The sequence below is a fragment of the Osmerus eperlanus genome, chromosome 4 (assembly GCF_963692335.1).
Source record: "Osmerus eperlanus chromosome 4, fOsmEpe2.1, whole genome shotgun sequence".
In the NCBI taxonomy this organism is placed as follows: Eukaryota; Metazoa; Chordata; class Actinopteri; order Osmeriformes; family Osmeridae; genus Osmerus; species Osmerus eperlanus.
This window is the reverse complement of record NC_085021.1, coordinates 5,695,040-5,707,711: the sequence shown is the minus strand read 5'-3', so window position 1 is coordinate 5,707,711 and position 12,672 is coordinate 5,695,040. Positions and strand designations below refer to the sequence as shown.

The following is a 12,672-nucleotide window of genomic DNA, read 5'->3' as shown; positions in this document are numbered from 1 at the left end:
TTACAGAGTAGTGGGAAACTGATCAGCATCTCCATTCTTCACTGCAGATGCAGCAGCTTTCATGGAGGTGATGTTTTCTGCATGTGAGATTCCACCATAGGTCTTCTCACCCACAGTGCAATCCTTCAAAAAGAAAAAGAAAATGTTCTATGTGCTCAGAACACCAGGAAACCATTGATAACCAACATGGTATGCACACTGTATGTTTATTATGAATGTAACCATGTTTACGTAATAACAACCGTGAAGATCAACTTAAAGGTTTTACTTTCTTTCCTCTTCCTCTCCTGAAAGCTCTCCTGACAGCTCTCCCGAAAGCCCTCATGAGGCCACAGAAACATCCTCCTCCCTTCTTCTTTGCTTTCTGCCTGGGAGCAGCTATGGAGCCACCATGGCTCTTGGAAAAAACCGCTGTTTCTGGTTGAAGCTCTCTGCTCAGGTGAAGCAGGCTCAGGTCTCTGGCTGCGACAGGCTTGAGGTCTTCACTGGGTGAGAAGAGGAGAAGAGGAAGAGAAGAGAAGGCCTACCTTCTCACATCAGAACATATCAAATATTAATACTAATATCAAATATCAGGTTAACTAAGCTTATAAGTACAAAATACTTGGATACAAAGATACTAAAAGAGTAAATGACTGTGACTTACATGATCTGCTTGTCTGTCTCTTTCATGTCCAGCAGCAACTGGATGTCAGTGGTAGGCTGATGCCTATCGGAAGTGTTCATCACAGCCTTGATTTGCTCACCATACAGCTGCAAGAAGGTCTCCCTTCCCACGACTCCCTGGAGACCATCAACAGGCTTCGTCAGGCTGGTCTCAGCTGCAGAAGATTTGAAGTCCTGGCTAGCCTGGTGCAGGGTGGTGATCCTCACAGGTGTCTGGAGGTTAAGCTGGGACATAACCTTGGCCACATTCATCCGGGAGGCACGAAAGGCAGCCATTGCCTGATTGATCTTAGAGTGCAGAGCCTGTGGAGACCCCAGCAGGTGGATCACCTCATCATTTTCCATCTCCAGGAACATACCGGTGAGCTTTTCAGCTAGGTGTGGTTGAAACTTGTGGATGATGCTGATGAGAGACACTCCCAGCTTAGGATTCTGGTAGTGCAGAGGAGTGGAGGCCAGTGTGGAGGCTGTCAGAGGCTCCTTGCCCCACACATAAGCAGAAGGCTAATGGAGGACAGAGGGACACACAATTTAAAATACACCTTTACATACGATACACACAATCCTAGTGCTGCCACTATGTGAAACTGTAATACAACTGTAATACATGTCAAAAGTCATTTTACAAAAGCCAGTACTGTAATTACCTGCTGCATTCCAATCAGGGCCTGAACTTGGACTTGAGCCCTGGTCTGGGTCTGGGCCTGAATCTCCATCAGGGTCTGGGCCTTTGTTTGGTTGTGAGCCAGGGTCATGAGCTGGGCCAGAGCAGTCATGCTCAGTTGTCGGTTAGGGTTAGAAACTCCAGGCACAACACACACACCAGGAGAGCTTATCCATGTGTAGACAGCAGGCTGGAAAGAGACAGGGCACATATTATGTTAAATACACACAGTTAGATAGATACAGTAGACACCCAAGGTTTTTGGTGCCACCTTGTGTATCACACATTTAAGATATAAATGTGTGTATGGTTTACACCTGCTGCGTAGACACCAAGGCCAGGGTGAAGGCATGGGTCAGGACCTGGGTCCCGGTCTGGATCTGGGCCTGAAGCTGGGTCTGGACATTAGCCTGAGCCAGGGTCTGGACCTGGGTATTAGTCAGGAGATGGACCAGAGGCTGGGTCAGGACCTGCTCGACTTTGTCTTTTTACTATGTGACTGCAGCCTCTACTCACCTGCTGCTTAGAAGGGCATGTCATGCGAGCCTGGTTCTGCTGGAACCAACGCTGGAAGCAACGCTTGATCTGCTTGTCTGTCTCTTTCATGTCCAGCAGCAACTGGATGTCAGTGGTAGGCTGATGCCTATCGGAAGTGTTCATCACAGCCTTGATTTTCACACCATACAGCTGCAAGAAGGTCTCCCTTCCCACGACTCCCTGGAGACCATCAACAGGCTTCGTCAGGCTGGTCTCAGCTGCAGAAGATTTGAAGTCCTGGCTAGCCTGGTGCAGGGTGGTGATCCTCACAGGTGTCTGGAGGTTAAGCTGGGACACAACCTTGGCCACATTCATCCGGGAGGCACGAAAGGCAGCCATTGCCTGATTGATCTTAGAGTGCAGAGCCTGTGGAGATCCCAGCAGGTGGATCACCTCATCATTTTCCATCTCCAGGAACATACCGGTGAGCTTTTCAGCTAGGTGTGGTTGAAACTTGTGGATGATGCTGATGAGAGACACTCCCAGCTTAGGATTCTGGTAGTGCAGAGGAGTGGAGGCCAGTGTGGAGGCTGTCAGAGGCTCCTTGCCCCACACATAAGCAGAAGGCTAATGGAGGACAGAGGGACACACAATTTAAAATATACCTTTACATACGATACACACAATCCTAGTGCTGCCACTATGTGAAACTGTAATACAACTGTAATACATGTCAAAAGTCATTTTACAAAAGCCAGTACTGTAATTACCTGCTGCATTCCAATCAGGGCCTGAACTTGGACTTGAGCCCTGGTCTGGGTCTGGGCCTGAATCTCCATCAGGGTCTGGGCCTTTGTCTGGTTGTGAGCCAGGGTCATGAGCTGGGCCAGAGCAGTCATGCTCAGTTGTCGGTTAGGGTTAGAAACTCCAGGCACAACACACACACCAGGAGAGCTTATCCATGTGTAGACAGCAGGCTGGAAAGAGACAGGGCACATATTATGTTAAATACACACAGTTAGATAGATACAGTAGATGCCCAAGGTTTTTGGTGCCACCTTGTGTATCACACATTTAAGATATAAATGTGTGTATGGTTTACACCTGCTGCGTAGACACCAAGGCCAGGGTGAAGGCATGGGTCAGGACCTGGGTCCCGGTCTGGATCTGGGCCTGAAGCTGGGTCTGGACATTAGCCTGAGCCAGGGTCTGGACCTGGGTATTAGTCAGGAGATGGACCAGAGGCTGGGTCAGGACCTGCTCGACTTCGTCTTTTTACTATGTGACTGCAGCCTCTACTCACCTGCTGCTTAGAAGGGCATGTCATGCAAGCCTGGTTCTGCTGGAACCAACGCTTGAGCTTGGACTGACGCTCTAACCTCTTCTGGGCGCGGCCAACATAGATCAGCTTGCCGCTAATTTGCATTCCTTTCATGTCATCCACAGCTTTTTGCGCATCCTCGTGCCTCTCAAAGTTCACAAAGCCGAACCCTCGGGACTTGCCATTCTCATCCTTCATGACACAGACGCTCGTGATCTTTCCATACTTGCTGAACACCTCTGTCAGCTTCTGCTCATCCACATACTGCCCAAAGTTCTTGATGTAGATATTGGTGAACTTTGCGCATGAACAAAAGCGCTCAGCTTGGCGCTCCTTGCGAGATTTGAAGCGGCCCACAAATGCTTTTCTGTCATTAAACAGCATACCGTCCAATCTTTCTATAGATTTCTCGGCAGCCTCCGCGGTCTCAAATTGAACAAAACCATAGCCCTTTGAGCCATTGTTACCACATGCAATCTTGCTCGACAAGATTTTGCCGAAGCCAGAGAAGGTGTCGTATAGATTTTCGTTATCTATTGACGTGTCCAGGTTCTTAATAAAGACTTTACCCACACCGCTCTTTGTCAGGGTCGGGTCGCGCTGGTGGGCCCAAGTTACACGAATCGGAGAGCCATCAGTCAGTTTAAAATTCCAGAAATCTAAGGCGTGCTCGGCATCCACTGACCTCTTGAAGTTAACATAGGCATAACCCAGAGAGCGCTTGGTGACCCTGTCTCTGCAGACGCGGATAGAGTGGATGGTCCCGGCGGGACTGAAGTGATTGTAGAGCATTGCCTCGGTAACATGTTGGTGTATGTCTCCTACATACAAGGAAGCTTTTGGACGACTAGAAGGACGCTGATTCATTTTTTCTTACTATCTAATTGGAAATAATATCAGGTAACTAGATGAGGTTATGTCTAACAAGGTTCTTTAATGCAAAACTGTGGATTCTAAATGCCAAAAGTTCTGTTACGTCATAGATGATTTAGACGATGTTCCACTATAATGCCAGTGTAGTAACGCAGTTTTTTGTTTGTCTATCAAAGACATGACTTCCATGTTATTCGGAACACATTTTCCGTTTTTGTTTGTGACCAACGCACACACTGGCACATAGCACAGAAAATAAACCGGAACCACTTGACCTTTTTTGGAATCTTCACAAAACGTGATCTGCTCACAAAATTCACACTTGAGAATAGGACATTATTGTCATCAAACAGAGCTACAGAGACAGGGTGAGAAAAAGAGAGAGGTAGAGAGAGCCACAGATGACCTTTCAGATGACCACTTGTAGGCTACTTCAGGTGACCACTCCCATGGTGACCAATGTAATAGGATTTTAGGATGCATGTACAATTGTCAGAAAAGGTGAAAATGTCACCCTTCATTCTGTATAAAATGATATTGTGTTCAACATTCCTTTTGTGCAGAGAGGAACTACCCCTAAGTTAACTCTAGGCTTACGTAAACGTACAAACCTTATATTGCTATCCTGGGGGAAGGGGGTTTCAACATTTTTTGTTTCAACACTTACAGCAATGGTTTCAACACTTACAGCAATGGCAATCCTTTGACGGCCATTGCTGTAGGATTCTGTTCCGTCTTGTTGGTCACGGCAACCCCACCCCCGCCCCTGACCCAAGCGGTTCTTAATACGGACCAATCACAGCCAAGGGGTATCCGTAAAATGACGGACGGACGGATGGTCAGGAAAATCAGGAGGTGCACGTAGAGCTCTCCGAGGGGCTCGGAGAGGGCACGGAGAGGGAGTTCCTCGTCGGAGAGGGCGTTCCCTGTGTCCGTCTCCGTAAAAACGGAGAAGTATAAATCGGCCTTAAGATGCGCTAAGTCTGACTTTCCGATCAGACGCCAGCGGAACGGGTTTCGTGTTGATATGTTTTAGTTCACTTGGGAGGGAGTGCCTCCCTCCAGTCCGCCAAAGTCAAATCTATTTTTATGTCTATTGTAATCAATGAATTGTCAAATAAATAAGTAGGTATAAGTGTGACTGTGTATAGAATCAGAATCAAAATGTGTTTTTATTGCCATGTAAGTTTACACAAACACAGAATTGACTGTGGCAGGAAGGTGCATACCATAAACATATACGAATCTTATAAAAAAAAAAGTTGAATGTATAAATACAATTTAAAACGTATAATACTAAACAGCTAAAAAATATACTAAAGAGCTAAACAATGTGAGATATAAAATAGATATAAAATATATACAATGATACAAAAAGATATGAAATCGGGCAGCATAGTGCAAAATGGTGGTGGATAGACTTTTATATGACTTTTATACATAAATGGGCAGAGTCGGAAATGTTGTTAATAAATTGGTGTCCTACTGAGCTCCCGGGCTCCGATCATAGCATATGCCATATCGAGAAAAGGCACCACTAAGGAGTTTAAAACCCCGCAATAGCCTCCAGTTCAGACGTCGAACGACATAGGCTATTTTCCTGTCATGGAACCCGTGTTGTTGATACACCCAGCAATCGTCCGCTAAAACATTCTCGGGATGGTTAGTGGACACGTTGTGTCCCGAACATATAGCTAAACCGAAATGTTGTCCTATTAATGGTGTCGCGCGTTGAGAAGGTGAGAGAAGACGCGCTTCACTGAAGTTTTAAACCCCGCACAAGCTTCCAATTGAAACGTGGAACTACCCATTTTCCTGTGATGGAACCCGAGTTGTCTGACGAACTACAGAGCGAGCAGTCCATAGGCCTATCCGTCAACTGGACTTTGACGCTTGGATGCATAAGTCTGACTTTCCAATCAGACGCCAGCGGAATTGCTTTCGTGTTAAGACGTTTGAGTTCACCTGCCGCGATAAACGACAGGCTTACACCTTGGAGAGATCGTGTTTTCCAAAATGATGAAGCCCCATCAGCAGCGCATAGCACTATCCAGGATGCGTTCACGACTATGGGTCAATTCTCTTCGGATCCTGGATCAACCCTGAGCAACGAAGTAAATATTCGCAGTGTGAACACAATGCGTCTCGCACTTTCCGGGCGGCGACTCGAAATGGTTGTGAGCTGGAAGGCTAGTCGATTGACAGTAACCCTTCGGATTGGTTATAGCTGGCTGTGATGTCACCTCGTCTACTGCCTATCTCATGTTCCTGTATTTTGCTTCCTGCCTCATATTGTCTAGAGACAGGGAGTGCCTCCCCTTTACTCCGCCAAAGTCAAAGCTATTTCCATGTCTATGTCATCAATAAATTGTCAAATCAATAAGCAAGTGTCTTGACTGAATTGTGTCTGTGATGTCAAAAACGGTTTTCGTTAGAGAGAAACAGATCAGGAAGGTGTCTTCTGTACTACCAGGGAGAGACAGAGCGCTCACCTCACCGGCTTCCACAGCAAGTGTGCGCTCTCATAACGCTCTCTGCACCGCGACTCATTCCGCTCATTAGAATCAGAATCTGTTTTTAATAATAATAATAATAAATTGTATTTCTAACGCACCTTTCATCCGAAAACAGATGTCAAGGTGCTACAGTTAAGATTATAAAACAAGGTAAAACATCAATATAAAATACAATAGACAATTAAAACTCATAAGATCTGCTAAAAAGAAATGTTTTTATTGCCATTTAAGTTTACACAAACACGGAATTTACTGTGGCAGGAAGGTGCACATATACGGATCTACATTTTAAAAAGTTGAATGTATGAATAAAATAAAAAAGTATAATACTAAAGAGCTTAAGACCGAGGAGAGAGGACCTCTGAACTTTTTCGCTTGAACACTGCGTAACACACCGCCAGTTGATTGTTTGTGGTGACTTTGTGCGATGTATGAGATGGAACTCTCTCAGGTCCCCCCTCTCAGCTCGTGAACTCTCTCTCTCAGCTCCCTCCTCTCAGCTCGCGAACTGCCATTCCCATCTCCCACATGTTGTCTGAACAATCTCGGAGCGCTTAAGCACCTCCCATTTATTTGTACTAAATGACATCTGACACATTCAGTCTCCAACCACCGAGGAGAGAGAACTTCTGAACTTTCGCTTAGGAACACTGCGTAACACACAGCCTATACACAGCCTATTGAAATGAACGATTGAAAGTCTTCTAAAAAGGAAATTGTGCTTCCGTGGACATCTCTCCTGTACCAATAACTCGTACATAGACATATTATTCAGTTGATTGTTTGAGGTGACTTTATGCGATGTATATGAGATCGAAATGACATGTGAGCCGAGCCTTTCCATTTTCTTCCTGGTGCGCACCTCCATGTTGAGTTAAACCGATCATTTCGGAAAACATGATCTCTCACAAACTATAAGCCTGTCACGGTTAACATAGGTTATCCATGTTGTTAATAAATTGGTGTCACTGAGCTGCCGAGCTCCGATCGTAGCATATGCCATTCGAGAAAAGGCACCAATAAGGAGTTTAAAGCCCCCCACAATAGCCTCCAGTTCAAACGTCGAACGACATATGCATTGTTCATTAAGTTAATATTACAGTAGTAGCGTGCTGTGACAGGAGCGAGGTTATGAAAACTCCGCAGGAATAAAAGAGAAGTGTCTGTGTGAGGGTATGTAACAGACTTAGCCCCGCTCCGTCACAACAAGGTGTTGTTCGCCACTCGCTGGGCTCGAACGCACGACCTCTGCACTACACCAAAGAAAAGCAAGCTCTTCGTTGTCGCGTATGGCCTTTTATAATTACTGTTTGGAGAAAATGTAAACATTGATGCGGTCATTTCACATCCATTTTCTATTCAACTCGCTCCACAGGCTGCGGCCGTACAGTAGCCTAGTAGGCTACTAGTATATGGCCGATACTTTAATTGTTTGTGAAAATCTTGATATTGATTTTGGGACAGTGACGTGGCTGGTTAGCTAGCAAATATTTTTGTCAAACATATGAGGAGGTGCGGCCACAAGCGCTTTAAAAATGAAGTTGTCTGATGAGGTATGGTGGATGGAGAAGTTTTTGTAAAAAAATGGCTGCCTGAAATCACCTTGATAAAATATGATTTGCCTTAAGTAATCATATATTTATTCACATCATAAAAAACCCCTAGTTCTCTTCTTCAATATGGTATCAACAGTTAAGGTGTATGATTTAATATGAAAATTCATAAAATTTGAATATTAATATGAATATCTTCAACATCATATGGAATGTTTGAAATGTTGGCTTCGGCAGGATTACAAGACATGTAGGCGTGGCAACAGGTTTACAAGACATGTAGGTGGAAACCTGCCTACAAAAGGCCTCCGCGGCAACGAAGAACTTGAGTTTTCATAACCTTCCTCCTGTCACAGCCCGCTACTAATATGAACTTAATGGACAATACTATCTGGACGATCTATTCTGTGGTTCTGAATGGTAAAACATTATGCTTTACAAATTGATTTATTATTGTTGATTATTCTAAAGTGTGACTGATAACCGGTATTTTTATCGACCCATAATTCTGCAATGAACTGTCAATTGAACTCAATTTCTATCTTCAGGTATGTTGGCTTGGACAGCCCAGGCTCAAGTGACTCAACTCAGTGTGCAAAAGGGAAAGACTGTCACTCTGGACACACATATAGCTGGACTCCAGACTGACGACGAAATACTGTGGATATACAATGAATGGATGTTACTGCAGGTCCATCGGGGGAAATTACGAAGAACTTCGTTAGATGAGCGGTTTAAAGACAGACTTCATCTGGACAGAGAGACCGGATCTCCCTCTGTGAGAGACATCTCAGTCCACGACGCTGGAGTTTATCAGTTACGAACCATCAGAGGAGACAAAGCTGCTTATCCCATAACTATTAATCTATACGTTTATGGTAAGTTTGGTTCAAACCTTTTACACCAATTGGAATTTTAGCGGCATTAAAGTAGCTTATCTGAGTTTTGGTACGGGCTCTTTTAACTCAATATTGTGAGTTTAGTTGCATATTGCAACTAATCAAAAAAAAAACATGTAGCTACTTTGACACAGTTCCTATAGGTCACTTTTAGGCATACAAATTAATTTGTAAAGCGCATTGAATTATGAAAGAAATGCGCTCATGTTGCCGGTGCATTGTTTATAGATGTTTATTCTTTAATATGACAACTGAAAGCTGAAATGTTGAGTGAGCTTAGGCTACTTGGTCGAGTTCCCAGTTTGATTCTGGTGTAGAGGGAAATATCATCTCCTAGAGTAGCAAATCGGCAATTCATGACTGTTTTCATATTTTCTGACACGGTGTCCGGTCCTGCCATCAGTTACTCCTTCCTCCGTCTGTCAGCTAACAACGTCTCTTGTACGGTGGAGTGTTCTGTGAAGAACGGGAGAGATGTGACCCTAAGCTGGTCCAAAGGAGAGGAGAGGCTTTACCAGACCAGCAGTCCTGATCTCTCCTCCAACATCTCTCTCCATCTGGAGATGAAGGACCAGGATGGAGACACCTACAGCTGTGTGGCTGAAAACCCCATCAGTAACCAGACAGTCAAACTCCACAAGACAGAGCTGTGCCCAGGTCAGTGGCTGTTTCTCTCCATGTCAAGAGAAGCAGATGACAAACAACTAAACACAGAGACTCTGAATCCTCAGTTTTCATAGTAACTTCTCTGATGCACTTTATTACACAAATTATAAACATTATAGTACACTGTCATGTCTGCCGGTCTGTTTACTGTTGGTTATAAAAACACCTTGTGAGAAAGACAACCATTTAGCACTCACTTTTGACCATAGAACCTGGAAACTATAGTAAAACTCCATGGTTGTGTGTGTATGTGTTTCTTCAGTTCTGCCTACAACCACCAACTTTCGCAATCACACTAGGGACCGGGGTGCTGTGGCTGTGGCTGTGGCTGTGGCTGTGGCTGTGGATGTGGCTGTGGCTGTGATTGTGGCTGTGGCATACAGGAAGTTTAAGGTAGAATATGATAAAATATTCAACCAATAGAACCAAGTTGAATATTATTTGACAATCATTCTAGTATATACTTGTATTGATGGCACTGTTGATTGCTGAAGGTCTGCATGTGTTCTAGTAAGCAAGAGTTCACCTTGTTGTGTCTCACAGAGAGGTTGTGATGGAGAGGGAACCTCCACGGAACATGACAGTTCTGCCAAGTCTGTCATCTGATGACCAGTAATGCTGTAGGCAAGGAGACACCCTGCTAGCTCTTAATTGCTGAAGAGTTGAGTTGCTGAATGAAGGTTTTTCTAAATGCTTTTCTAAAAAAACCAAAAGGAAAAAAACTACTAAAATGTTGAACTGCTGTTCAATGTTATCTCCTCTCATTACATGCATTTTGTATGCCACTTTGGTATGGTCACCAATTTACATACACTTCCTTTTTGGTCATCATTTGGTTTCCTTTAAATTGTTTTTCTAATGAGAGACAAATACAACATAATGAGTCAACATTCATCTAATGGTTTTCTCGAGAACAGAACAGAAATGATATACAAACATACAAATAGATCCTTCATGACTTATACTGTGCTCGACAACAACAAAAACTAATGCAGCACACATCTTTGATATCTGTCACTGTTAAATTGGAAGGGGACCAGGAGTCAGATCCAAGTGGAGAACAGAACTTTAATAAGAAGATTCCAAAGGTACAAAGGGATAATCCAATGATGTGGTCAAAACGGGTGTGTCAGTACAGGAACAACAGGTATTGAGGGGCAAATCCACAGGAGCATGGCCAGGGCCAGGGGATGGTCAGACACGGGAGCAAAAGGAAGATCCAAGACACTGGGTCAGGGTGCATCTTAACAAGGTCTGTCAGGGTGCCAGTGACAGGTTATACACACGTAGCAAGACTAGAAAAGACTTTGCAAAGTGACTGTGCTGAAAGGGAATCTATATAGTTCTTTTCCAGTTTTGAGGTCTTTGCATTGGCTTCCTGTCCAACAAAGAATTGACTTTAAAATCCTGCTGCTGGTTTATAAAGCACTGAATGGTTTAGGGCCTAAATACATTTGTGATCTGCTGCTACCTTATGAACCATCCCGACCCCTCAGCTCACAAAGTAGACCAGTCTGGGACTGGTCTACTTTGTGTTCCAAGAGTCAGAACTAAACATGGAGAAGCAGCGTTCAGTTTTTTCTGCACCACATATCTGGAACAAGGTCCCTGAAAGCTGCAGATCTGCTGAGACCCTCAGCTCCTTTAAATCCAGATTGAAGACTTTACTAATCGCTGTTGCCTTTAATTGAACCAGATTAAAGAATATCAATTTCTGCGTCTCACTCCTGCATTTTATTTTTTAAACTGCACTGCAACTTTTATTTTATTTCTTGCTTTTTGAATGTTTTTAATGTGTTATTGAATGTTCTTAATTGTTTTTAAATCGGGTTTCTTTTGCATTATGTTTTGAGGCTTTTAATGGTTTTATGTGAAGCACTTTGAATTGCCTTGTTGTTGAAATGTGCTATACAAATAAACTTGTCTTGCCTATATAGGGAAGGGCGAATGATGCCTTGTGAAGCTTTGGACCATCTTAATCAATTGATTAAATCCTTATTTTTAAACTGTTGTTTAGTCTGTTCCTCTCGGTCACACACACTGTTCCCTCCTTCCAAAAAAACAAACCTTTCTCAAGTTCTAGACTTTTTATACTAGATGGCGTAGTCAGACTACGCTCATGCTACAATCATCCCTGTAGTTGTGACAGGCAGCATTCTTTGGGTCAACTGTAGGAAGAATATGGATGACTGGGCTTATGTAGTGTGATTCTCTTTGGCTTAGTTGCCAACAATGGTGTGAGCTGAACTGTTAAAGGTTTCAGATTGAATTAACTTTTTAAAAGGAATGTAGAGAGGTAACTGACAGATGACCATTGACAACCTCATAACACCCAAATATAACATGAGTCAGACACATTTTAAAGGATACCTTAAAAGCTGAGTCATGAATTCCCATACTCATATTAACCCCTGCCTATTATGGCAAGCCGTTTTATCATTTAACCAATGAATTCTTGATATCCAAAATTCGAATTTTTGATATTAAGAATTCAATTTTGGATATCAAGAATTCCAATTTTGGATATCAAGAATTGCATTTGGGATATCAAGAATTCGAATTTTGGATATCAAGAATTGCATTTTGGATATCAACAATCCGCATTTTGGATATCAAGAATTTCATTTTGGATATCAACAATTCGAATTTTGGATATCAAGAATTGCATTTTGGATATCAACAATTCAAATTTTGGATATCAAGAATTGCATTTTGGATATCAACAATTCGAATTTTGGATATCCAGAATTGCATTTTGGATATCAACAATGTATGTTAATGACCTTAATTGGGGCGGGATTATATTTGCATGTTCTATGTTATATCTTGGCAAGCCGTTTTATCATTTAAACAATGCTAGTTAACATGGCTGCGCGTGTACTGAATGGTCCGTGTACCTTGTGGCCATTGGTTTTTGGTATAACGAGCCATTAATCGTTGTTTTGATTATTCCATATCCTTTATGCTGATATCTGCAAAAGATGAAAAATAGGCTCGTAATATCGATTTGTCCATTTCGGAAGTCAGAACCAGATGA

General features: G+C 43.2%; 1 protein-coding gene across 1 annotated transcript in view; it reads right to left on the bottom strand.

Annotated features, from left to right (window-relative positions):
- Positions 1-12,672, bottom strand: part of LOC134019524 (polyadenylate-binding protein 4-like) — a 46,772-nt gene continuing 34,100 nt past the window's right edge. The window contains exons 2-3 of the mRNA XM_062460484.1: positions 3,111-3,425; positions 1-123 (exon numbers count right to left, since the gene is read on the bottom strand). Of these exons, the coding sequence (XP_062316468.1) occupies positions 1-123; positions 3,111-3,425 (438 nt within the window). The remainder of the gene's footprint in view (positions 124-3,110; positions 3,426-12,672) is intronic.